General features: G+C 47.8%; 1 protein-coding gene across 1 annotated transcript; it reads left to right on the top strand.

Annotated features, from left to right (window-relative positions):
• PTPN11 (protein tyrosine phosphatase non-receptor type 11) lies at positions 1-26,519 on the top strand. Its single transcript, XM_081017404.1, has 16 exons — positions 1-173; positions 7,260-7,382; positions 8,590-8,784; positions 10,865-11,057; positions 12,394-12,510; positions 13,444-13,557; positions 14,821-14,917; positions 16,360-16,439; positions 19,589-19,747; positions 20,031-20,162; positions 21,297-21,451; positions 21,827-21,894; positions 23,440-23,591; positions 23,875-23,987; positions 25,237-25,340; positions 26,508-26,519. Exons 1-15 carry the CDS (start codon positions 160-162, stop codon positions 25,307-25,309), a joined length of 1,785 nt encoding a protein of 594 aa, XP_080873530.1. The 5' UTR covers positions 1-159; the 3' UTR covers positions 25,310-25,340; positions 26,508-26,519.
• Positions 26,520-27,605: the final 1,086 nt, after the last annotated feature.

Raw genomic sequence — 27,605 nt, 5'->3', positions numbered from 1 at the left:
GCGTGTGACGCGCTAGTGGCTGCGACGCTTTGCTCTGTGTGGCTCTCCCTCCCAGGCCCTGAATGCGGCCGGGCCCGGGTTGGTTTCTGCTCCCCACCTCCCGGGCCGGGCTCCCCGTGAGGCGAAGGGGCCCCATGTGAGAAAGCCGGAGACGGAAAGATGACCTCGAGGAGGTGAGCGGGGAAGAACGGCAGGCCCCGCCCCTCCGCTCTTCCTGTGGGGGAAGGGGGCTTGGCCCCTCCCCGCTGCTGTTGCCATGGGGACAGGTGGGGGTAGCCCCAATCCCTCAGGTCCTTAGTGGGGTGGGGTGAGGTGGGGGGCGGCCTTTCCTTTGCCGCAGGACAGGCTATACGGGGGCGGGGGGGGCGGAGAAGCCGAGGGGCTCCTTCCCCCTGCAATGAAGACAGCCCCCAGTTCAAGCCTGGCGAAGAGAGCGAGCTCGTACTCTGCCTCTCCACACCATGCATTTAAAAGCACATGCAACGCCACATTTAAAGCCCATGAGAGAGTCCTGGGAACTGTAGGTTGCCCAGGGTGCTGGGAATTGTAGCTCTCTCTGTGTGTTTGGACTTGCAGCTCCCAGGATTCCTTCTGGGGGGGGGGGGAGTCATGGTGTGCTTGCTTTGAAGGTGTGCTTGATGTGGGTCGGCAGCCAGATCCCTTGGCCGAGTCAGCTGCAGAGATTTGTGGGGACTGTGCTGGACTGTGTGTAGGGGAGGGAGGGGACTTTGGAGGCCAGGAACAACGATGTTCCCAGAACATATAAGCCAGGGGCTTTGCAAGGCTTAAAGGTTCACGGGCAGCCAAGCAACCCATGTTCCAAGGAAAGGTGGCTTTGGGAATCTACATCCTCTCTCATCTTTTGCATAATTCAGTGTGCTCTTATCACTTCACCTGTCTCTACTACACCATACATCAAAAGTTTCCCTCTTAGCAAACTACAGTTCCCATGATTCTTTGGGGAAAGTCATGTGTTTTAAATGTGTGTTGGATGTGCTTTAAAGGCATGGTGCAGATCTGCCCTGCCTCTTCACAAAAAAGCTCCTCACTGCAAGATGTGGCTATCAACTTTAAATGTCTATGGCTGTTCTTTGCTCTCTTGTTTTGGTAATGTGGTTGGCTGTTTTGTTTTTGATCCTTCTTCGTGCAATGCATTACTAATTTGTGGAATTTTAAACTATGAATCTGTATCTTGCTGTATTGTTGTGCTGGATGTTTTCTGTGTTTTAAATATTTCCCAGAAGCCCTAAAAGGTAGGGTGGAAATGTCTTAATAAAATTTCCCACTGCCAGATGGGGTAGTGACCACTAGCTGTAGAAGGGGATTTTAGGCAAATTAAGAACCGAAGAAGAACCCTGCAAAAGCTCACCTAGTCTAGCATCCTACTCATAATGGGCAGCCAGATGCCTTGAACAATTTGGAATGTGTCATTGAACTGTCATAGTGCCCCTCGCTTGCCTGTTATTGGAGTGTTGAAAACTCAGACTTTTGTATTGCTGGAATGTTGCCTACTGTAACAAAGATATCCTGTTCTCGCAGTGGCCAGCCAGATGTTTCTGGACACTCCTCCCAGCTTGTGATTCTCAGCAACTAGTGTTCAGAGGCATTCTGCCTCCTACAGTGGAATTAGAACATAGCTATTATGACTGTTCTTTGATATCCTTATTCTCTAAGAATTTGTCTATACAGTGGTACCTCGGGTTACATACGCTTCAGGTTACATACGCTTCAGGTTACACACTCCACTAACCCAGAAATAGTGCTTCAGGTTAAGAACTTTGCTTCAGGATAAGAACAGAAATCAGGCTCTGGCGGCAGCAGGAGGCCCCATTAGCTAAAGTGGTGCTTCAGGTTAAGAACAGTTTCAGGTTAAGAACAGACCTCCGGAACGAATTAAGTACTTAACCCGAGGTACCACTGTACCCTTTTTAAAGCCATACAAGTTGGTAGCCATCACTACATCTTGTAATGAATTTCATAGTTTTAACTATGTGATGTATGAAGAAGCACCTACGGTACTTTTGACCTCATTGGACAGCCCTAAGTTCTCATGTTATGAGAGCTGGATAAACACTTTCTCCACACATTATTTTAGTGATGGCTGTGTGAAATCTCCAGGTTCAGAGGCAGTCTGTCCTGAATGTCAGTTGTTGGGGGACAACAGAGAGTGCTTATGCCCTGCCTTGTCTTGTGGTCATCTTTCTGCCAACTCTGAGAAGTAGGTTGATGGACCAGAAACAGCTTTGGTCTGATCTTTCAGGGCTGCCATTAAAGTCTTATGGGCAAATGAGAACAGTGCCCAGGCATTTGGGTCGTAAGTGGTTGAAAGCCAGGTGCAAAATGTGCCTGATGTCTGGCTCGTTTCAAACACCTCCCAATACTAAAATTTGTCAGTTTTGTATCCCATACCCTCCTGGTCACATTTTTTGATTGGATGCTATCTCAGTTCCTTTTAAATACCAGTTCTACTCCAGCATTGCCAAGCATATTCATTTTTAATTCCTGATTTTGTTTTATTGATAAGAGCCCTTTATATTTCCTTATATTCCCCATTATAGGTGAGGTATAACCTGTCATACATTGGATTACATTAGCAAATAATTTCAAAAAAATGCTTCCTGCAGGCCCACCACCATTTTCTTCTTCTCTGTATTTGTAAAATGGCATAGCCCGCCTCAGACCCTAGAATCAGGGTGGTATATCAGCCTTAAATGAGTGTCTGACGTCTGAGTGCTGTTGTTCCGATCACATTTCCGGAACCACTTGGCATAACTTGTTGGCCTACGGCTGACTTGATACACCCCCAAATCCTTCTATTTTTGGCCATTGACAAAATGCCGCTTCCCACTTTGAGCCAAATATACCTGGAGCCCCAGATAGCCTGGGGACAAAAGTTACAAATAGAGCAGCCACCTCGGCCAGTGACTGCCGGAACTCCCATTCTTCCTCTGGGTTCCATTAGATGGGTTGAGTCTGGGGCTTTTTATGGTCTCTGCTTCAGGTTTTCAAAATGGCTCCTTTAAATCCCACAGCCAAACCCCCACAAAATTCTGTGGCAGCCATTAAGATTTTGCCAGGTGCTGTTAGCTTGCATTTCATAATCTGTGAAATGGAAAAATGTTGCTGGTGGGCTGTGATGGTGGGTGGTAGAAGGTCAGAGGAAAAGAGGTATTGAAAAAGAATGGGCAGTGTGGGGAATGGTGAGAAGTGATTTTCAAGCTGCCCCCTGCCCCTCACAGCTCTAGCCTCCTCCCTTCCTGAAGAAGCCAAAGACTCACTTAGTCTTGAGTGGTCATGTTCCACCTGCAGTGGAGCCCCATTTTGCATCAACTTGCCTGCTGAAGAACATCAGAAGTCTTGAAGGCCACAGAGGATGATGGGGAATTTCCGAGGTGCATGTTCAGTGGTTCATATAGAGAAGCCTTTGCCAACTTGGTGCCTTCCCGTCAGCCTGGTGGGAGTTGTAGTCTAGGTTGGTAAAGACTGATGCTGAGCTTTGGTAGATTGGTTGTGATGGGCAAGCTGAAGCTTGCCTGCTGTTGCTGATTCCTTTTGGTCATCAAGGAACATCTGGTGAGGTTTTATGAAATGTGGTTTTGACCAGTTCAGATTACCGGTAATTTCCAACCGGAGTTTGTTCTACCCATGGTTTACACTTGATTTTTGAAAGCCGCCCTGAGAACGTTTCTGCCTAAAGGGTGGGATAAAAAGGTAAAGGGAGACCCCTGATCATTAGGTCCAGTCGTGCCCGACTCTGGGGTTGCGGCGCTCATCTCCCTTTATTGGCCGAGGGAGCCGCCGTACAGCTTCCAGGTCATGTGGCCAGCATGACTAAGCCGCTTCTGGCGAACCAGAGCAGCGCACGGAAATGCCGTTTACCTTCCCGCCGGAGTGGTACCTATTTATCTACTTGCACTTTGACGTGCTTTCGAACTGCTAGGTTGGCAGGAGCAAGGACTGAGCAACGGGAGCTCACCCCATCGCGGGGATTTGAACCGCTGACCTTCTGGTCAGCAAGTCCTAGGCTCTGTGGTTTAACCCACAGCGCCACCTGCGTCCTGTAAAGGGTGGGATAGAAATGCTATAAATGAATTAACAAACAAACAAATAATAATGATTGATTCTAAGCTATGGTTTGTGGTCCACGTGGCTTGAATAGTTTTGCTCTTCATTCCATGAGGATCCCTGGATCCTTTTTTTAATGAGGTTATTATTATCTCCCCCAATAAAACAGTAAAATAGCAGGTACAAAAAATACAAAAAAGTCCTCTCTTAAAAGAAATTCTTAGCCCTTACCACCCACAGAAGTTCTTACCTGAACTCTTTCATTTCTCCTCCCAGCCTCTCACCCTGGGAGGCCGTCATTTTCCTGTCTCTCATCCAGGGCCCTCCATCAGCTATCTGCCCCCCCCATGAGTATACAAATTAGAACCTTAATAAAGGCCACAGACATAGAACTCTAAAGAAAGAAGAAAATAAAGAAGGAAATGGATAATAAGAAGAGAGGAAAGAGAAAGAAAATAAGCTTTAAAAGACAAAAGAAAAATTAACATTTGAGAAAGATAGAAAAAAAAAAACCTTCCGATTTTACATCTGCCAGTTACATAAAAAAGAGGCGTGTTTAAATCATTCAATCCATGCTAACATCTGTCTTCTCCACTTTCTGTTATTTGCTTCAAGTCACGGTGTCTCAGAATCATTCATTTCTTTTCATCATGAAAAGTCCAAGACCCACTGTCAAAGATCCCTGGATCCTATTCCAAATATCAGCCAACATTTCAAACCATGGATTGACAATTTAGATTAATGCTAAACCACACCTTGGCCCAAAGGACTGCAAGCCAACTTCAGGGGCTGTGGCTTCAGATCCTGGTTTGGCATACACTTACAAGTCATTCCCACCCACTCCCCGCACCCCCCGATGGTGCTGGTTCAAAAATCAGAGAAACCGTGGTTTGGTTTTAAATCTGAAGCAATTCCACTGAACTGGTGGAAGCCCAAGACAAGTGGGGTAGAAAGGAAGAGAGAAGAACCGGGGAGCACACATAGCTAGTGTAGAGTTCCCTGTGCGATTCGATTTGCATGAATTTCTAGGTAGTATTTTTTTTAAAACCAGGGTTCTTGCTGGCCTCCCCCATCCCCAAAGTCTAAATCTAGATTGCAAGTTCATCAGGGCAGGGACCTGGCGCTTTGTTCTGTTACTCTAAACTAGGCTTCCTCAACCTCATCCCTCCAGATGTTTTTGGCCTACAGATGATCCCTAGCTAGCAGGACCAGTGGTCAGGGATGATGGGAACTGTAGTCTCAAAACATCTGGAGGGCTGAGGTTGAGAAAGCCTGCTCTAAGCACTGCCCAATGGTGCAGTATATAAATATCTTAATTACCAATGATGATAACTCATTAGGCTTTTCAGGAATCTTGAGTCTTTGCCCCAGGGTGGGAAGTGCAGCCTAAGCCAAAATGTTGGCTCAAGTTAGCCGTATTTCTAAAAATAAGTCAGACAGCACTGACAGCATAGGCGGCAAACGCTGGGTGAAAGGTGCTGTTTGCGTGGAGGACTTCGCTGGCAAGGTGCTATATTAGTCACGGGAAAGGATGGTTGTGGGTGGCGAAGACCAAGAGGATATATGGAGGGCACTTGCAAGGTATTCCCAGGCTGGGATGGCGTTGAGTCTTTGCGAAGTCTGCCAGCTCAACGCTTCAGAGGAATCCTTTGGAGCTGAACCTTCTAAAGGCAGGAGTGGATTCCCCATCAGCTTTCGCGGCTGCATTTGTGAAGCATGAGGTTGTATCTTCCCTGTTGGTTTGTCTTACTGTGTTTGAAGTCTCGGTTGGCAATGCAAATCCTTTTCATGGGGCTTCTCCCACAAATGAAAGTCTTATAACTTAGAGAGAGAGAGAGAGAGAAGGGAGATTTTGCCCCACATAGTCTTGCCATTGCATTTACTTTACTCAGGCATGCAAACAGCTGCTCGCCTGTGGCGATCAGGTGCTAGCTGCAGGGGAGCATCTGTAAATGGCAGGTGGGCTGGTTCTCTTTCCTTTCAGGTTATCAGCGCGCCATAGGTAAAGGTAAAGGGAACCCTGACCATTAGGTCCAGTTGTGGCCGACTCTGGGGTTGCGGCGCTTATCTCGCTTTATTGGCCGAGGGAGCCGGTGTACAGCTTCCGGGTCATGTGGCCAGCATGACTAAGCCGCTTCTGGCGAACCAGAGCAGCGCACGGAAACGCTGTTTACCTTCCCGCCAGAGCGGTACCTATTTATCTACTTGCACTTTGATGTGCTTTCGAACTGCTAGGTTGGCAGGAGCAGGGACCGAGCAACGGGAGCTCACCCCGTCGTGGGGATTCGAACCGCCGACCTTCTGATCGGCAAGTCCTAGGATCTGTGGTTTAACCCACAGCGCCACCCGCGTCCCTTCAGCGCGCCATAGATGACACAAAAGTAAAGGAAGGGCCGTGCTCCAGTGGCAGCACAATGCTTTGCATTTAGAAGCACCTGGGTTCAATCCCTGGCGTCTCAGGAAGGGCTGGGGAAGGCTCTGGTCTGGAATGCTGGAGCACTGCTGCCGGTCAGTGTAGACAATATTGAACCAGATGGGCCACAAGCATATTCAATGTGTAAAGAATATGTTTTTGTTTTAAGAGGACTAGTAGTATGAGGATTTGTTCGGTTTTGCTCATGACTTAGATTGCTAAAACATGGCTTTTTTGTTGCTGCGGGGGGGACCCCATTCTTTCTCTCTTTTTTTTTTAATGGTATTTTTTATTAATTTTAACATATTATAAAATGTACCACAAAACTTATCACTTATACAATCTTTTTGGACTTCCATCAGCACCTCTGATGATCCACCGTTTTAACCACTTCTTATGCATTTCTTAACTTTATATTGCCTTACATCTCTTAACAAATCATCCTCCCCCTTATCCATTTTTACAGTACTTCTAATAATACTCCTCACAAAACTTCTTGCAACCCTACAAATGTCGTCTGTTCTTCACAATTACTTTTCTAATAGTCCGTAAATTTACTCCAGTCTTCCGTGAATTTCTGGTCTCGCCGGTTTCGAATCCTTCCTGTTAGTTTATCTAATTCTGCATAGTCCATTAACTTCATCCTCCATTCTTCAATCGTTGGTAACTCTTCTTGCTTCCATTTTTGGGCCAATAATATTCTTGCTGCTGTTACTGCATATAAAAAGAGCTTACATTCCTTTCTATTTATATCACACCCCACCATTCTTTCTCTTTATAGATGGTTTCACCCAAATATTACCGGAGTGGAGGCAGAGAACCTCCTGCTGACACGAGGAGTAGATGGCAGCTTTCTGGCCCGGCCCAGCAAGAGCAACCCTGGGGACTTCACCCTTTCAGTTCGGTGAGTCAATTATGAGAGAGAGTTTTGCATGCAGGAGATCCTAGGGTCAGTCCCATTCAATCTCCATTTGACAACCTTACTAAGACCTCTTTAATCAGGTGTATGCAAATATAGCCATAGTTTCATTGTGTGGTGAACCAGCAACCCCTTTCCTTTCTCCCTTTGGAGGTTGAGAAACCCAGTTTCTGAAGAGGGCAGCGAAGCGGGAGGAGGGAGCCTGGCCTGAGATCACAGGCCTTGGAGAGCCACTGCCAATCAGATAATTTAGATAAGGGGTGGGAAAACTACAGCCTTCACAGTGTGGCTGGATTCCCCTTCCCATCAGCATCCGACTAAACATCAGGAATGACTTTCTGACAGTAAGAACAGTTAAACAGTATCCCTTGAAAAGTTGTGGACTCTCCTTCCTTGGAGATTAAAAAGCAGAGGTCAGATGGCCATCTTGTCAGGGATTCTTTAGCTGGATTCCTGCATCGCAGGGGGTCAGACTTGATGACCCTCGAGGTCCCGTTCAACTCTACAATTTTTGTTTTCATTCTATGAACATAAATGTAAAGGGACCCCTGACCATTAGGTCCAGTCGTGGCTGACTCTGGGGTTGCGGCGCTCATCTCGCTTTATTGGCCGAGGGAGCCGGCGTACAGCTTCTGGGTCATGTGGCCAGCATGACTAAGCCACTTCTGGCAAACCAGAGCAGCGCATGGAAACGCCGTTTACCTTCCCGCCAGAGCAGTACTGATTTATCTACTTGCACTTTGATGTGCTTTTGAACTGCTAGGTTGGCAGGAGCAGGGACTGAGCAACGGGAGCTCACCCCGTCATGGGGATTCGAACCGCCAACCTTCTGATCGGCAAGCCCTAGGCTCTGTGGTTTAACCCACAGCGCCACCTGCGTCCCTATGAACATACTTGAACGCTAATTGCAGGAGAATCATCTTTGTCGTTAGAACCCAAAAAACTTGTAGAACCTTGGGAGAAGGTTAAAGACACTTGCTTTTTGCCGCTCTCGCTCACTGCAGGCAGTACATTTAAAAACAAAAGCAGAAAACATAGGCACTGAGCTCAGCTCGGTGGCCCAAGCGGCCACCTGCTCTCCCACATCCAAGGCCGGCCCTGACGGGGAGAGATGGGTCTGACTTGATACAAGGCAGCTCCATGTGATCATATATGCGTTCTTGTAAGTCGGCTTTCTTGCTGTCTCGACCAGGCGGAATGGAGCAGTCACCCACATCAAGATCCAGAATACAGGCGACTACTACGACCTCTATGGAGGGGAGAAGTTTGCCACCTTGGCAGAGCTGGTACAGTATTACATGGAACATCACGGGCAGCTCAAGGAGAAGAACGGCGACGTGATCGAGCTGAAGTATCCACTCAACTGTGCTGACCCCACGTCTGAAAGGTGAGAAAGCCGGGAGTTGTGCGAGGAGGCGGCTGGGCACCAAACAGGATTTCCTGGTGATAGGGCATGGCGATTGTGGTGGCGTCAAGCAGTGGCGGAGGAACCCTCTCCAGCACCTGGGGCGGGACAGCCTGTACAGAGTGCGCATTTGCGGCATCCTGTGTGTGCGCACTCTGTACGGGATGCTGCACATGCGCACTCCGTACGGGCTGCTGCTTGCACAGCGACCATACAGGCTGCCACACAAGCGGCATCCCATACGGAGTGTACATGTGCGGCAGCCCATACTGTCGCCATGCAAGAGGCAGCCTGTACGGACGCTGCGTGCCCTTGGCCACTCTGCAGCTGGGGGGAGGCAGGGGCCATCTTGTATCCACCCCCAGAGTGGCACCTGGGGCGGATTGCCCCCTCTGCCCCCCACTTTGTACGCCCCTGGCGTCAAGGTGGCCCCTGCAAATTCTGGGTGTGGCCAGTGTTAGCATTAATGGTCTAGGTGCGAGCAGGCCCGGCTTCCCCCCGAGTCAGGCCTACTGGTGAACCAAGCTGGTCAGCAGCTTTACAGGGCTAGGAGAGACCCTCTTGCCCTCTTGGGTCATCTGATCCCTCCTGAGTTTGACACTGCAGGACCACCCTTTGGCCACCTGCAGTGGTGGCTCTGCAGTGCAGGCGGTAGCTCACCCTGCTTATGCACTGCCTTTTCACTTTGCTTTTATGTCCTTTAAAATATTTTTGGCTATACAGTAAGCCCGCAACTTACACACATTTAACTTGTGTACATTCAGCTTTACACGCTTGGCAAACAAATAAATATTTTTTTAAAAGAGAGGATGGGTGCCTGGGGAAAAAGACTTTCTAATTCCATCTGCCATCGAACCCTGTGTGTTTTGACAATCCATGATTTTGGCTTTAGGCACAGTATCCGGAACGTAACCCCGCGGGTAACCTGCGGGCTTCCTGTAATTTATCTGTTTCCTAAAATTTATGTACCGCTTGATTGTGATTTGCAAGAAGGAAAATAAAATAAAATTATCAGTAAATACAGTTAAAATCAACTTTTAAAAACATTTTAAAAAATAAAATCAATGATAAACAGAAAACAGATTAAAACAAGTGTCCGCATTACATGTATGTGAATAGGCTTGCCTAAAAATGTTTCTGGCAGGCGCTGAAAGGAGTACAGTACAGCAAAGGTGGCTGCCTGGTGTCAACAGGCAGGGAGTTCCAAAGTGTAGGTGCCAACACACTAAAAGATTGCTTTCTTACGAATGCAGAGTGAGTATTATGTGGCACCTGTACCAGGGCCAGTTCTGCAGATTGAAGCAGTGTAGCGGGCCTATGTGGAGTAAGTCCATCTGGCACGTAAATGGGTCCCAAGTTGTTAATGGTTTTGTATATTAATAGCAACACATTGAACTTGGCCTGGTAACAAATCGGCAACTGGTGCAGGTCTCTGGGCAGAGGTGTTACATAAGAGTGAAGTGTGCCTTCCAGTTTCAGCGACCACTTTTTTAAAAGAAATGTATATTTAAAAGGCTTGTGCATCAGGTATCATAAATTTTGGCACTTCCGCATTGACCCCTACATCACACCTGTTTGTGGAACAGTTGCTGAGCGCAGGGTTCGAAATTAACAGGGCGCCAGGCGCATTTTGCGCCTAAAGATTCTCCATTTGCGAGCACCTCCAAAAGTCTGGGTGCCATTTTTTAGCGCCTGGCCAACGCTCAAGAATTACTGAAATGTATGTGATTTGAAGCTTCGAAGTATATGTGAAGGATAGACAATATATTAAGGAGTTTAACAGTAAAGAACAGAGTGTTTTGAAAACTGAACTGTGGTACCAATATTTTTATTGTAAACACCAAATTAAGCATGCATTAACAATTTCTGCTAAAACTGTGTCACTTATGTGAATTGCATCTCTCCCCCCCACCCCCGGTGGCGACTAGACTTTCTGTTTTGGCGCCCACTACTCAGGTCCTGGAAGCCATTTGGCTCCTAGCTTTTCTATCCCACTGGCTGAGTGCAGGCAACTAGTGTGTTGGCCCGATACGACTCACCTCATTTTGCTGCCTTTCCAAAGGTGGTTTCATGGGCATCTTTCTGGAAAAGAAGCGGAGAAGCTGTTGACAGAAAAAGGGAAACATGGGAGTTTTCTTGTCCGCGAGAGCCAGAGCCACCCAGGAGACTTTGTCCTTTCCGTTCGGACGGGGGACGATAAAGGAGAGAGCAACGATGGGAAGTCCAAAGTGACGCATGTCATGATCCGGTGCCAGGTAAAGGAATGAGGATGTGGGTGAGGCAAAGAAGCTGTAGGCCTGGAGGAGGAAATTTCTGGAGCAATTTCTGGGTGTGCTTTAATGGAGGTGGAAAGTTTGCATTCTGGTTCTCTGCATCTAGGTAAAGGTAAAGGGACCCCTGACCATTAGGTCCAGTCGTGGCCGATTCTGGGGTTGCGGCGCTCATCTCGCTTTATTGGCCGAGGGAGCCGGCGTACAGCTTCTGGGTCATGTGGCCAGCATGACTAAGCCGCTTCTGGCGAACCAGAGCAGAGCACGGAAACGCCGTTTACCTTCCCGCCGGAGCGGTACCTATTTATCTGCTTGCACTTTGATGTGCTTTCGAACTGCTAGGTTGGCAGGAGCTGGACTGAGCAACGGGAGCTTACCCGTCGCGGGGATTCAAACCGCCGACCTTCTGATTGGCAAGTCCTAGGTTCTGTGGTTTAACCCACAGTGCCACCCACGTCCCTCTCTGCATCTAATTGCAGTCAAATCTTGGTTCCCGAATGCCTCTGTTTTGGAACGTTTCGGCTCCCGAATGTCGAAAACCCAGATCTAAGTGTTCCGGTTTTTAAACGTTTTTCAGAACCCGAACGTCCGACACAGCTTCTGTTTGAATGCAAGAAGCTCTTGCAGCCAACCGGAAAGCCGCACCTCGGTTGTTGAATGTTTTGGAAGTCGAACGGTCTTCCAGAATGGATTACGTTTGACAACCGAGGTTTGACTGTAGTGGAGGATTTTTTTACTGTATCCCCCCCCCCCATTTTTTATTAAAGTTTTTTTTTTTTTTTGTAATACAATACAATCAAAAACAAGGTAATCTAAATAAAAACAGCTAAAGAAAAGAAAATGCAGAGTCCTCTCTCGAAGGTAGCTCTTCGTTCTTGTCTCACACAGAAAGGGTGGATCCTTGCAGCTTTCACCTGGGAATTTTTTCTTCTTCTCTGAGCCTCCCTCCCTGGGAGATCTTTCACCCAGTGACCTTCACTGACCATCCATCACCTTTGCGTCTGTATAATTCCAATAAAGACCTAGAGCAGAGGAGACCAAGGAAAACAAAAGAGAAAGAAAAAAAGAATAATGAAGATAAAAGGAAAGAGAAAGAGAAATCCTCCTCCTAAGCCAGCAACTTTAAAGAATAAAAAATGTGCTTTTTGGTGTGTGCTGAGGCTGGGGTTTTAGTCCTATGCAGATTTATGCAGCCTGAATTGATTTTCTTGATAGATGGAAAATAATTTCTAAAAGTGACTGGCCTAGAATAAATTATGCAAATCCCGGGCACCCGCGTGCATAGCTAACTAGCGCCTGTCTCTTCTCCTTTCCTTCCAAGGATATGAAATACGACGTTGGTGGAGGGGAGAGATTTGATTCCTTGACAGACCTTGTGGAGCATTACAAGAAGAACCCCATGGTGGAAACCCTGGGGACAGTCCTCCAACTGAAGCAGGTGAGAAGAAAAGCTCCTGGTGATGAGCATTTTGGAGAGGGATGGGCTCCAGTCCTCTGCAATGGCCCTGGTTTGCTCATGGGCCTGTGTGCTTTTTGTGCAGAGTGAGCCCTTCCGTGTGGATCCCTTCCCTCTCCAGGCTTCTGATCCTCGGCAGGGCATTGCTTTGCAAGCAGAAGGTCCCAGATCCCTGGCATTTGATGGCTGGCTCCTTTCAGAGCACAGTATCAGTTGAAACTTAGTTTTTTACATTCACAGAACATGCTCTTCTAAATGTATGTTTCCCCCCTCGTTGCCCTGATCTTGACTTTGGAGAAAGGGCTATAAGGGCCGCTTTGGAAGGGCCAGGTGCCACCATGCCCCCCCTCAAAAAACTTTGCTTACAGCCCCCAAACTGGATGAATGGGTCTTGAATCCAAACTCTTGGAAATAGGTGCATCATTTGGAGCGCATGAACATTTTCCGTACAGTATGAATGGATCTTACATGGGAGCTCTGTCCCAGGGATGGTAAAGTAAAGGTAAAGGGACCCCTGCCCATTAGGTCCAGTCGTGGACGACCCTGGGGTTGCAGTCCTCATCTCGGTTTATTGGCCGAGGGAGCCGGCGTACAGCTTCCAGGTCATGTGGCCAGCATGACTAAGCCGCTTCTGGCGAACCAGAGCAGCGCACAGAAATGCCGTTTACCTTCCCGCCGGAGTGGTACCTATTTATCTACTTGCACTTTGATGTGCTTTCGAACTGCTAGGTTGGCAGGAGCAGGGACCGAGCAACAGGAGCTCCCCCCGTTGCGGGGATTCGAACCACCGATCCTTCTGATCGGCAAGTCCTAGGCTCTGTGGTTTAACCCACAGCGCCACCCGTGTCCCTCCCCTGGATGGTGCCTATACACAAAAACGTCTATGCTCACCTGCCTCTCTTTCTTTCTCCACAGCCCCTCAACACCACCCGCATCAATGCGGCAGAGATTGAGAGCCGTGTCAAAGAACTGAGCAAGCTGGCAGAGACCACCGACAAAGTTAAACAAGGCTTCTGGGAAGAATTTGAGGTAAGTGGGGTCCTCTGCCTCCACTGTCGGAGTCAGTAAGTGCTTCCGAATGCAAGTTGCTGGAAACCACAGGAGGGGAGAAGGCTGTTGTGCTTGAATCTTGCTTGAGGGTTTTCCATTGGGGCAACTGGTTGGCCACCGTGAGAAGAGGATGCTAGACTAGACGTGCCATTGGCCTGATCTAGCCATTGACTCTTCTTAACTGAAAGTGTGTCGAGTGTGGAGCTGTTTTGCGTGCATCTGTGATTTCGCATATTGATTTGAACTTACCAGCTCGTCGCTTGGGCTGCAGTTGGTTTCTTGTGCACGTTCAGTCTTTCAGTGCAACTCGGAACAACGGTTGTGAGTTGCTCTTAGAGTTTAGGCACTTCTGAGGAACAAACTTTGCCTCCCAACGTTTTCTTTGCCTCTGGGTGAGGTTGCTGGTTTGTTGGTGGAAAGGTAAGAGCTTTCCATAGCATCGCTGCGGCACCACTAGAGGGAGCCATGGCACCGATGCATTTCTCTGGGTTCTTCTTCCTAAAGACTCCGTGGCTATTGCCCAGCTTGAGAGACCCACTAAGCATTTTGGTTTTCTGTGACCGAAAAAGGACCTTGTTTTTAAACCTGGTTAAGGAGGCAAACCAGGGGACATGTGGTCTAAACCACAGAGCCTAGGGCTTGCCGATCAGAAGGTTGGCGGTTCAAATCCCCGCGATGGGGCGAGCTCCCGTTCCTCGGTCCCTGCTCCTGCCAACCTAGCAGTTTGAAAGCACGTCAAAGTGCAAGTAGATAAATAGGTACCACTCCAGCGGGAAGGTAAACGGCGTTTCCGTGCGCTGCTCTGGTTCGCCAGAAGCGGCTTAGTCATGCTGGCCACATGACCCGGAAGCTGTATGGCGGCTCCCTCGGCCAATAAAGGAAGATGAGCGCCGCAACCCCAGAGTCGGCCACGACTGGACCTAATGGACAGGGGTCCCCTTTACCTTTTTATCCCACCCTTTAGGCAGAAATGTTCTCAGGGCGGCTGAATCCGTGGAATTCTATAAAATGCTTAGCGTCCGTTCACAGCCATGGTTATCCAGCTGCTGCTTACAAGGCAGGGTCCACCCTCATCCCCGCAGGGATATTCATAGTGGCATCTTTCTTTGGCACTTGCCTTTGTGTCTTTGGCCCACGATGGGTGGGGGTGGGCACATGCTGGTGAAATTCGGGGCTGGGGCTGGTGGAGGAGGCGGTAAACACTTTGCAAGATTCGTTGAATCCTCCTTGTTCTTTGTTCAGACTCTCCAGCAGCAAGAATGCAAACTCCTCTACAGCCGTAAAGAGGGGCAGCGGCAGGAGAACAAGAACAAGAACAGATACAAGAATATTTTGCCCTGTGAGTACTGAATGCTCTGTCCTTGCCTCTTCCTCAAAGCCGAGATTCCTGGCCAGTAAGATTCACCCGGTTAACCTTTGAGCTTTCACGTCTGTTGGTGAGAATGTGCAGCCTTCTTTTCTGACACTTTCAGTTAAAAGGGTCTCTGCTAGCAGGAGAGGCCCCTTTCCATGCCACTCTGGAGAGCCGTTGGCAGGCCCTCTTCAGCCTGGTTCCCTCCTGATGTGGCTGCGGCTCTCAACTCCCACCATCCCTGGCCATTGGCCATGCTGACTGGAGTTAATGGAAGTTTGAGCCGAGCGATGTTCAAATATTTCCTTTGAAAAGTACGTGGAAACTTCAGCTGGTCCAGAATGCTGCGGCCAGACTGCTGACGAGGCCAAACTGTTAGACTGTTGACTCATAAATATTTTTAAAAAAATATTTCCTCCCAGTTTTTAAAAGAAGTTTTACAAAGATACAAATCCAATATTTTCCCAATAAACATGTATTTTTTTTTACTTCCCCCACCCCTTTTGGGGTTTCTTATATTTTTAAAATTTGTAACACTGCATTTCCTTCATTATGCCAATTCTTAATTACTCCCTGGTTTTCCTTTAACATGAATTTCAACTGCTTGGTTTTAAGTTAATCCTGCCAATGAACATATATGTACAAAAACATTTCAAATAATCCACAAATTTTCCCCAGTCTTTGATAAAGCTTTTTGGTTCTCCTGGTTTTTTATTGCTCCCTAAAGTTTTGCCATTTCTGCATAGTCCATTAATTTAGTCTGTGACTCCTCCTTGGTTGGTGCAGAATCTTCTTTCCATCTCTGAGCATAAATGATCCTGGCTGCGGTAGTAGCATACATAAACAGGGGTGGTGTGGTTTGTTTGTTTTTTGGTCTTTAGGTAACTCTGTACTGATTATCCCTAAAAGAAAACCTTCTGGTTTTTTAATAAAAGTTATTTTAAACATTTTCTTCAATTCATTATAAATCATTTCCCAGAAAGCTTTTGCTATCTTACAAGACCACTGACTGTTGAGGATGTGCGTGGCTATCACATTTGGCCATCGCAGGCTGGCTTAGAGTAGGGATGGGAAGGCAAGTAGGAGGAGGAAGGAGAAATTGAAAAGAAATGAGGCAGTTTCTCCTCCGGTCTGCTTTCCCATTCCACCTAACCTCAGCCAGCCATGATAGGTAAGGCTGGTTTTCAACTTAGCATGAAATCTGGCCTGTAATTAGCTTGTTTTGCCTGGAGAGAAATTTCCAGCTCACGTTCTCACTAACACAGAGAATAAACTTCTGAAATGCTTTTTTCCCTGGTTGCCCGGGCACAACTGTGGTTCGCCCGAGGCAACCAGCTGGGTAGCAGTGGACAACTAATATCTGACTAAGTAATTGCTGGTTGTAGCTGTTTAATAAGGTGTGTCTTTGTTTTTCCCTTCCCTCCTTCCAGTTGACCATACCAGAGTTGTCCTTCATGACGGTGATCCGAATGAGCCTGTTTCTGATTACATAAATGCCAATATTATCATGGTAAGGGTGTTTGTGGGGGGACCCCCCCTCCTGCCTCTGGGAGACTTGCAGACTTAATCTTTACTGTTGAGGGGAGGGGTTAGTCTGGAGGAGCATCCCCTACCAGATAGTTAGTGGACCCTAATTACCTGTTGGTTGGACAGTGTTCTCGAAGCTGCCAACATGAGCTTGACGTAACTGCGGGAGGCAATGGAAGACAGGAGTGCCTGGCATGCTCTGGTCCAGGGGGTCACGAAGAGTCGGACACGACTAAGCGACTAAACAACACCAACATTATTACCTGTCTGGTGTGGGTAGGGGAGGGCCAATCCTGGGATAAGTTAAATTTTTGTTGTTGTTTAGTCGTGTCCGACTCTTCGTGACTCCCTGGACCAGAGCACGCCAGGCACTCCAGTCTTCCACTGCCTCCCGCAGTTTGGTCAAACTCATGTTAGTAGCTTTGAGAACACTGTCCAACCATCTCGTCCTCTGTCGTCCCCTTCTCCTTGTGCCCTCAAGGACCTTTTAGCTCCCGGTATTTCAGCTGAGTTGTTGCATTCATTTATTTGGAGCATTTTTACCGTGTCCTTTAGCTAAAAAGGCTTAGATGCAATCAATTAAAGAAAATAGTCTCTCCCCACAGATTTATAATCTGAACATATAACACGAAAGGAAGGAATGGGGAGGCCATCTCCCGCTTTTTCCTGCTGCTGGCAGGGCCCATTTGAAGGAGAAGAGGCCCAAGGGATGGTTGGCCTCTCCTTCCCTTAATTATGCCCCCAGCTCGGGATGAACCATGCTGCTTGGAAAGGAGGAGAGATTTAGTTTCCAGAAAGTTGCCTCCCTTTGCTGATTGCCCCTGCTGTTTTTATAGATAAGCTGTTAAGTTGATGTTTATTGTTTCCATGCATTCTTTAGTGTAATCTGATTTGTGAGGCTCAGCTGAAAAGGGCAGTACAGTAGGATTGTGTCTTGTGGGTGTGGGTGTTGTGTTCTTTGGGGGTGGGGGTCAGGGTAGCGTGGAAAGCTGAAACTGCATACAGTGGTACCTTGGTTTTTGAACGTAATCCGTTCCGGAAGACCGTTCGACTTCCGAAACATTCAAAAACCAAGGCACAAATGGCAGTCTGCCAATTCAATAGAGAAAATTGTGAAAAACAACAGATAGCCATTTATTTCTGAGGTGCGTTCGAAAACGGAAACATTTACCTCCGGGTTTTCAGCATTCGAAAACTGAAACGTCCAAAAACTGAGGTACCACAGTATAGTCAAAACAACTCCCTAGAACCAGCCACACACAAGCAATCTTACCTTCTGGAACCAGAGCTAGATGTCGTGAAGGCTGCCAGAGGTTCCCAGAGCCCGGTAAGCAAGGCAGAGGGCTTCAAAGCTCTTTCTGCAAGGAGGGAGCACATTGTTCTCCTTGGAGAAAAACGATATGCTATAAAGGCAAGAGGCAAACAAGCAAATAAAATATCCTTTCCTTTGCTGGAAATCATCACTCAGGAACACATTCTGTTCCGGAATACTGTGCTGCTTTTGGGACAGGTGTGCGAAGGAAGATTTCTGGTGGCAGAGTCTTCCAAAACAAATCCTGCCCTGCTCCACTCTTGAATGTCATGGGAATTCACGTGGAAGTATCCTGAGTCTCTACCCTGGGACATGATGTGGGGCCCAGCCAGGCTGCGTCTTGCCCTTTTAAGACAAACTACAAAGTTTTGCCTGAAGGCTTTTGTCTCAGTGATTTAATAATAATAATAATAATAATAGTAATAGTAATAATAATAGTAGTAATAATAATATTATAATGATAATAATTTATACCCCGCCCTCCCCAGCCAAGGCCGGGCTCAGGGCAGCTAACAAGCAAAAATAAAAACAAGTTGAATGAATACAACTTAAAAACAAGATTAAAATACAACATTAAAATATCGAAACATTAAAATATTAAAATGCAGCCTCATCACAGGAGGAGAAAGGAAAAGGAAGAGGGGGAGTGAATCAAATTGGCTCTAAGCCAAAGGCCAGGCGGAACAACTCTGTCTTACAGGCCCTGGTCTCATGAGGCAGAGCGTTCCACCAGGCCGGAGCCAGTGTTGAGAAGGCCCTGGCTCTGGTTGAGGCTAATCTGACTTCTTTAGGGCCCGAGACCTCTAGGGTCTTGCTATTTATGGACCTTAAGGTCCTCTGTGGGGCATACCGGGAGAGGCGGTCCCGTAGGTACGAGGGTCCTAGGCTGTGAAGGGAATGGTTGGGGGCTATGGAGGTGGGTGTCAGTGTTGAGGTTTGTATTTCATTTTAATCTTCCAGTTAGAGGGTGGGAGTATTGTTATGTTTAGTGTTTGCGGGCTTCTAATGTTTTCTACTACTGTAGCAGGGGTTGGTGTTTTGTTTTCTCAATATGGTGTATGGAACATTTAATATGTTATATCAGGCATGTCCAACTCCCAAGAGACTGCGATCTGCTCACAGTATTAAAATGCTGTCTGTGATCTACCCGTTGTCATTGCCAGGCAAACTTGAGCTTTTTTTTAGGAGGAGCAAAAGTTGTTGAGCTTTTCTTAGGGGAGCCTAAGACCTTGGATGCAATGCAATCGACCGGAAGATCGTGATCGACCTGTTGGACACGCCCTTGTTATATGATTCCCCCATTTTCTATGAAATAATGTATTCATGACTGTATGTACCGTATTTTTCGCTCTATAAGACGCACTTTTCCCCTCCTAAAAAGTAAGGGGAAATGTGTGTGCGTCTTATGGAGCGAATGCAGGCTTTGCGGGCTATCCCAGAAGCCAGAACAGCAAGAGGGAGTGCTGCACAGCTATCCCTGGCTTTTGCGGGAAAAGAAAAAGCACCCAAGAGCCACGCTCCCTTTAAAGAGTGTGCGGCTCTTGCCGGAGGTTGGGGGAAAGCCAGGACACTTGCTTTCGCTGAAGCCAGGAGAGCAAGAGGGATCAGCGCGCACCGATCCCACTTGCTCTCCTGACTTCAGGGATAGCCCCGCAAAGCCTCCTGAGTGAAGAGGGAGTGCTCCCTCTTCGCTCAGGAGGCTTCTTATTTCTTGTTTCCCCCCCCCTAAAAACTAGGTGTGTCTTATGGAGTGAAAAGTTGCTTGAAGACCCTTTAGGTGACAAGTGGCTTATAACTTAACTATTATTCTTATTTTGCAGCCGGAGTTTGAAACCAAGTGCAACAATGCAAAGCCCAAGAAGAGCTACATTGCCACCCAAGGCTGCTTGCAGAACACCGTCAACGACTTCTGGAGGATGGTGTTCCAGGAGAACTCGCGCGTGATCGTTATGACGACGAAAGAAGTCGAGAGGGGAAAGGTAAGGAGCCCACCCCGCTCAGGGGATCTTGCAATGCTGATCAGCTTCTGAGCCTATCAAAACAAAATAAATTCCTTCCAGTAGCACCTTAGAGACCAACTAAGTTTGTTATTGGTATGAGCTTTCGTCTCAGGGTGGATTTGATTTACTTCCATCAGCTTCCACATCATATGGCCTCTCTGTCTGGGGATGATGGGAGTTGTAGCCCAATACATACGGAGAACTTCAGTTGGCTGACATTGACAAAACCAGCAGCCCACCACCACCCTGTCTTGTTTTCCAGAGCAAGTGCGTAAAATACTGGCCAGATGAACATGCCCTAAAAGAATACGGTGTGATGCGCGTCCGAAATGTCAAAGAGAGTGCGGCTCATGATTACACGTTACGAGAACTCAAGCTTTCAAAGGTCGGGCAGGTAAGTCTGTGAAGTTATTTCTTTAGTTCTGGCCAGCCTCTGGCTCATATTCTTCAAATGTGGTAGCAGCCAGACCTAAAGAAGAGCCCGCTTCTGTCCCATATATGTTTGTTTACATATGGCTAATCATTAAAAAAACAAATCAGAGCAGTTTGTACCAATTGTACAAAAACCCAAACCATATAAAAATGATAAAATCAGAAGTCAGCTAACGGTTGGAAATCCTTAACTTCCTGAAAAGGCCAGGCAGAATAGAAAAGTTTTTAGCAGTTGTTTAAAAGTTGAACCACGAAGCGCTTGCTGAATCTCCATTGGCAGGGAGTTCCACAGAACTGGGCCAATGGCATAAAATGCACTGTTGTTGTCAAAGAAGCCTCGCCAACTTGGGGAACGATCAACAGTTCTCCTGAAGGTGATCTCAGTGATTGAACTGGAATATAAGGCAGTCCCTGAGGTACCCTGGAGCTAAGTTGTTCAGGGCTTTGTAAAATCCACCCTCAGCACTATCTATGTCACACATTAAAAACTTCCCTGAACAGGGCTGCCTTCAGATGTCCTCTAAACGTCAGGTAGTTGTTTATTTCTTTGACATCTGATGGGAGGGCGTTCCACAGGGCGGGTGCCACTACCGAGAAGGCCTTCTGCCTGGTTCCCTGTAATCTCACTTCTCGCAGTGGGGGAACTGCCAGAAGGCCTTTGGAGCTGGACCTCAGTGTCCAGGCTGAACGATGGGGGTGAAGATGCTTCTTCAGCAAACATGGAGGCTGAGCATAGCCATTGGGGCTAGTCTCCATTGAGAGCCCTCTTCTCCATGAATTGGTCCAATTTTCTTTTAAAGCCTCCAAGTTTCGGCCATTGCTGCTTCTTGGAGTGAGTTCCGTAGTTCATGCAATGTGTGAAGAAGGACTTTGTTTTATCTGTCTTGAATCTCTCCTCTGAAAAAAGGTCTTGGTTTGCCAGGAATGCATATAATGTTGGGGGGTGGGCAGTCTGATCTCCTGAGGGAGGGGCTTCTTCTGTAACTGGGGTGCTGCTGTTGAGATGACTCCTCCTCATCTCCAGTGGCACACCCTCCCCCACCCCCAAAGTGCTCCTTAAAAGGCAGGAAAAGATATTTGGCTGCCATCTCTCCAGGGCAACACCGAACGAACAGTCTGGCAGTATCACTTCAGAACCTGGCCTGACCATGGAGTCCCCAGTGATCCTGGAGGAGTTCTAGATTTCTTAGAAGAGGTTCATCACAAGCAAGAAAACATCTCAGATGCTGGCCCAGTTGTGGTCCATTGCAGGTACCGTGATGCTTGGGCTCTGCCAGGGGTAGGCAACCTAAGGCCCGTGGGCCAGATGCGGCCCAATTGCCTTCTCAGTCCGGCCCGTGGACGGTTCGGGAATCAGCGTGTTTTTACATGAGTAGAATGTGTCCTTTTATTTAAAATGCATCTCTGGGTTATTTGTGGGGCATAGGAATTCGTTCATTTCCCCCCTCAAAATATAGTCTGGCCCACCACAAGGTCTGAGAGATGGTGGACCGGCCCACGGCTGAAAAAGGTTGCTGACCCCTGGGCTATGCCTTTGATCTTAAGCACAACATTTTTCAAAGCCAGAAGAAGCAGAAATATAAGTTGTGTGTCTGTGTTTTTTCCCTCTTTCCCCCTCCTTCCTAGTGCTGGAATCGGCCGGACCGGAACATTCATTGTGATAGATATTCTCATTGACATAATCAGAGAGAAAGGTGAGTCCCACTGCTGTTGTGTCAGCCTTCGCCTGCCTGGTGGGTTACAATTTCCATCAGTCCCAGCCAACACAGCTGTATGATGCTGAGGCAGATGGGAGCATGGGCTTTCTGGAGGCAAGGGCTGATGGGCCACGAAGACAGAGCACAGCCATCATGGCTGGTAGCCACCAATAGCCCTTCTCCTCCATGAATTTCTCCTACCCTCTTTTAAAGCCATTCAGGTTGGTGGTCATCACTGCCTCCTGTGGGACTGAGTTCCAGAGATTAACTATGCCCTGCATAAGAAAGGACTTCCTTTTATCTGCCCTGAATTCTCCAAAGTCCAGATACTTCGCAGTTCCACTTACCATATTTTTCGCTCTATAAGACGCACCTTTCCCCTCCTAAAAAGTAAAGTGGTACCTTGGGTTTAGTACTTAATTCGTTCCGGAGGTCCGTTTGATTTCTGTTCTCACCCTGAAGCAAAGTTCTTAACCTGAGGTACTATTTCTGGGTTAGCGGAGTCTGTAACCTGAAGCCTATGTAACCTGAAATGTATGTAACCCAAGGTACCACTGTAAGGGGAAATCTGCGTGCGTCTTATGGAGCGAATGCAGGCTGCGCAGCTTTCGCTGAAGCCAGGAGAGTAAAAGGGATCGGTGCACACCGATCCCTCTTGCTCTCCTGGCTTCAGGGATAGCCGCCCGAAGCCTCCTGAGCTGTGCATTGCGTTCGCTGAAGCCAGGAGAGCAACAGGGATCGATCCCTCTTGCTCTCCTGGCTTCACTTTGCTGGGGAAGCGCTTTCGCTGAAGCCAGGAGAGCAAGAGGGATCGATCACTCTTGCTCTCCTGGCTTCGCTTCGCTGGAGAGGCGCTGCGCAGCTTTCCCTCTCTGCTCAGCGCCCCTTCAGCGAAGCGGGAGAAGAAATGGAAGGGGCTGCGTGTCTCCTGCCGCTTCGCAGAGAGGGAAATCTGTGCAGGGCCCCTTTAGCGAAGCAGGAGGAGAAACAGAGCCCCTTCCGTTTCTCCTCCCGCTTTGCTGGAGAGGTGCTGAGCAGAGAGGGAGAGAATTCCCCCCCCCCCCGGTTCTCCTCCTCTAAAACTAGGTGCATCTTATGGTGGGGTGCGTCTTATAGAGCGAAAAATACGGTGCTGTAGCTGCTTCAAATGGAGCCTACAAACAAATGAAATTAGAACGAAATGGAGCCTCCAGGCCCAGGAGCAGTATCTTCTTGAGCCCCAAGTCCTACAGGCACTTCCTCAAGGCCTCTTCTGGTTGGTCACCGTGGAGAAGAGGTCGCAGGGCTTGCTGGGTCCTTGGTCTGACCCAGCAAGGCCATCCTTGCCTCCTCGTTCCCACGCTGCCCAGCCTAGATTGCTGCTCTTCAGGAACTTTGGATGTCAGTGCAGAAGTGGAAGTATTTCGCTGCCGGCATAAGCTGCTGCTGGCTTGGGAGCTTAGGTGTGACCTCAGCTGGAATGAGTGGAGCTGGAAGGGTTTTCTCTCGGGTCCTGCCTGGGCATCCCTGTCCTGCTGATCCTTTTTACTCCCTGCCCTCCAGGCGTCGACTGTGACATTGACGTCCCGAAAACCATCCAAATGGTGCGGTCCCAGCGGTCAGGGATGGTGCAGACGGAGGCCCAGTACCGGTTCATTTACATGGCGGTGCAGCACTACATCGAAACGCTACAGCGTCGGATCGAGGAGGAGCAGGTAACGCCTCGAGTCGGGCTTTGAAGCGGGGCTGCTTTGGCTAAGGGCCCAGCGGGCGGGAAGTTCCAGTCTTGCCTTTTAGAAATAGGATTGTCCTTCAGATTTCCCTTCGTATTCTGGTTTTAGCATCTGTGTTTGTTGGTTTACGTATTGTAAGTGTATTTTAGTTACCTTGGTTAAAAAAAAAAAAAAGGAACTGGTAAATTTAATTAATAATAAAACTAATATGATAAATAAGTGACCTCCCTTGCCTCCATGTGCTCTCTGTCTCTCTCCCTTTCAGAAGAGTAAGAGAAAAGGCCACGAGTATACAAACATTAAATATTCTTTAGCAGACCAGGCCAGTGGAGACCAGAGTCCTCTCCCACCCTGTACTCCAACTCCGACCTGCCCCGAGTAAGTAGATGATCCTTCCGTCTCCAAGATCACATGCAAGGGCAAAGTTCGACATCACAGCCCCCAGATACAACGGCAGGCGACACGACTGTGACAGTGATACAGTCGTACCTCGAACGCCTTGCGACTCGAACGTTTTGGCTCCTGAACCCTGCAAACCCGGAAGTGACTGTTCCATTTTGCAAATGGTCTTGGGAACCCGAACGTCCGGCGTGGCTTCCTACAATTGGAAGCTGTGCCTTGGTTTCCAAACGCTTTGGAAGTCGAATGGACTTCCGGAACGGATTCCGTTGGACTTTCGAGGTACGACTGTATATTAAAGAGGAGAAGAAACTTCCAACAAAGGATGGCAAAATACCATTGCAATTGCAAAGTGTAAATTTCAGCAAGGTTTACAAGGAACCAATATAGGCCCATTTATTATTACAGTATTATTATTATTATTACTATTATTATTATTATTATTATTAAGTTTTTCATCTAAGCAGATGAAAAACAGGCAGGCTTCCAGGTAACATTCTGTTTCCAAAGTCTTCTTCAGGTGTTAACACCTCAAAGGCCGTATATTTGCAGTTTTCACAACTGGGAGGACTTCATCTTCCACTCCTCTGGGCTTATCCATGCGAAAGAAGGCCCAGGATTGCAGTGGAAGCAAAAATGCAGGAGGTGGGCTCCCTTGGGTCATTCCTGTCCTTGTGCACCATTAAGAGGCTGCCTTTCCTTGTTACCCAAATGCCTAGGCACTGTGGCTTTATTCACATGGAAAGATTTGGCAAGGCTTCTCTTACACTGTATGTAGAGCAAACCTTTTGGAGCTATAATGTAAAGAGGCGGGGAAACACCCACCCACACCTGTGCTTCAGCCTTGAAAAGTTTGCAAACAAATGGTCTCATCACAGAAAGATTTTCTGTGTCTCTGCAGGCTTTTTAAAAAAACAAATAAATGCAAAGTTTATAGTTTTTTTACTGAGCTTAAATCCTGCTTTTCTTGCTTTAGGAAACATAAAGCACATTTCTTCTGTGCCTGGAGCCTTCTAGATGTTTTGCACCATGATTCCCATCAGCGCCAGACAGCATGGCTCATGGGGGATGTGGTCCAAAACATTTAGAGAGGATCCGATTGGCGAAGTCTGTTCTGAGTGACCCAGCCATCCAGCAAACAAATGGAAACAGCGTCAGCGGAAACCTTGTCTTTGTGTTTCTTCTCTGTTTCCAGTGGATTTTAAAACCCCTTTGCTTCTCCCTCCAGGATGAGGGAAGACAATGCCATGAGAGTCTATGAAAACGTTGGTCTGATGCAGCAGCAGAAAAGCTTCAGATGAGATGAAATGAGCAGCGTTCCTTGTGAGGAAGGCAAGTCCGACTTGGGTTGTGGCGGGGCTTAGCAGAGAGTTGCACGTTAATGGGGATCAGGTGTGTGCAGGCTGCAAGCAAACTACATCCTTGCATTTCCAGATTCACTTCTCATGTGCTCCAGTGAAAGAATCTTGGGAGCAGGGCTGGAAACGACTTCCAGCTGGCACCCATTAAGACATGTTGCTAGTCTTTCGTGTCCGAGCACAATTCAAAGTGTTGGTGCTGACCTTTAAAGCCCTAAAAGGCCTCGGTCCAGTATATCTGAAGGAGCGTCTCTACCCCCATTGTTCTGCCTGGACACTGAGGTCCAGCTCCGAGGGCCTTCTGGCGGTTCTCTCATTGCGAGAAGTGAGGTTACAGGGAACCAGGCAGGGCCTTCTCGGTAGTGGCACCAGTCTTGTGGAAGGCCCTCCCACCAGATGTCAAAGAGAACAACAACTACCAGACTTTTAGAAGACATCTGAAGGCAGCCCTGTTTAGGAAGCTTTTAATGTTTGATGTATTACTGTATTTTAATATTTGGTTGGAAGCCGCCCAGAGTGGCTGGGGAAGCCCAGCCAGATGGGCGGGGTATAAATAATAAATGATGATGATGATGATGATGTGGGCCATTGATCTGGCTCAAGATGAAGCAGGTTCTCCATAGATTAGCGTGGCAGTCCTTAAAGCTGCAAAGCTCAGGCAGCTTTGGACAGGAGTGGCCACCTAGATGATGCTGGAAATGTAACTTCCATCATCCATCACCTTTGGTCAGGGCTGTATGGGAGTTGCAGTCCCCAATCCCCTGTTATAGCGCCCTCTCTGTATATTGTGGAGAAAGGCATGAGGTAGTCCAACATGTGTGCGATTCTACCTTCCCTATTCTCAGGGCAGTATCTCCTATCTTCACAACAACTTTGTGGGGTAAGTTAGGGCGAGAGAGGTTGGTCCAAGATGACCCAGCATGCTTTGTGGCTGTGTGGATTTGAATCTGGGTCTGTCCAGGCTCAGTCCAATACTCCATCCCCGTTTCACCTTCCTGGTTCCCAAATTTGAGTTCCAGTCAGCCACTTGGGACCCACTTCTAGTTCCTCTCCTATTGCGTGTGATTCCCCTCTGAATTGAAGAACGGAGATGAGCCTGAGCATATGTTTAAAGGCTCTTTCTTCTTTTCTCCCTTTACAGAACTGAAATACCCTTTTCTTTTCTAAGAAAGTGAAGCCAAGTGACTTGAGGAGCGTCCCATGAAGAGGAGTGGACTTTGACAGCTGCATAGAGCCTCTTATTTATGGTGTTTTTAACCCTTCAGTAATAAGCGGAACTTAAGACTATCTTTCGGAGAAACTCCTAATGCCTTTTCTCAACATTGTCTGATTTCTACAGTCCCCGATTTTGTTTTGTTTCCATTCAACTTGCGGTTCTTTTGCCTCCAGTGCAGACCAATACTCTGTTGTACTTGAACATTTTTCTCTCTCTCTCTCCTAGATGCTGAGGTTTTAAAGCTGTTTCCAATTAGATATATTTTTTTTTAAAGGAAAATCCGTTTCTTATACTTAAAAAAGAAATCAAGTAGCACGTCAGGTGATAAACTAATACTTTTTTCGTTGTTGGAGGTGTGTGTGTGTCAGTTGTGCTAATTAGACATTTGTTCCTCCCCTTCTGCCCCCTTACTCTTGGCCCTGCTTCTGGTGAGGAGCCAGTGACCGTTCTGGAACAGGGCACGTTGATCAGTTAATTTGTTCAAGACTTTAGTCCTCAAGGTGTCTGTCTTTCTTGGAAACGACGTTGCTTCTCTAGAACTGCCAATGATGCATGGTTTGCACCAGAGAAAACTAGTTTGTTTCTTAGAGCCTGCTGGGCAACTGTTAAGATGGTTGCTGCTGAATTCTGAGTGTTTTGGTTCGGGTGGTTGGGGGGAAGAGAGAGAGAGAGAGAAAGAAAGAAAGGGAGTGGTAGCTAAACTCTGATTCTATGGTCACAATGTTGGTGGCGTTCTGGAGTAAGCAGCCCAGCCTCTTTATCCGAGGCTCGTCTGGGGAGCAATCTCCTTTACTGCCCTGCCTGTGAGCATCCCAGGTGGTGTGTTAAAAGCAGGACACTGAACTAAACTGACCGGAATGACCCACTGGGGTTTTTCTTGCGTTCTCCACCCTCTCTCCTTAAGAGGGGCAAGCGGTCGGATCTTCGGCAGTTGCGTTTCCCTGAATGTTGCGTCGACCGTGTGAAAGGGGAGCTCTTGCTTCACGTTGCCTTGTGAGGGCGGAGGAAGATCTGGTTTCCAAA

Source organism: Podarcis pityusensis (assembly GCF_964106645.2).
Source record: "Podarcis pityusensis genome assembly, chromosome: 8".
In the NCBI taxonomy this organism is placed as follows: domain Eukaryota; kingdom Metazoa; phylum Chordata; class Lepidosauria; order Squamata; family Lacertidae; genus Podarcis; species Podarcis pityusensis.
Note: the sequence above shows the minus strand (reverse complement) of the source record. Positions and strands in the feature narration are given on the sequence as shown.

Coding starts and splice junctions, on each gene's coding strand:
- PTPN11 (XM_081017404.1), top strand. Junction 7,383..8,589: donor GACTTCACCCTTTCAGTTCG/GTGAGTCAATTA, acceptor TGTCTCGACCAG/GCGGAATGGAGCAGTCACCC. Junction 23,988..25,236: donor CCAACTCCGACCTGCCCCGA/GTAAGTAGATGA, acceptor TTCTCCCTCCAG/GATGAGGGAAGACAATGCCA.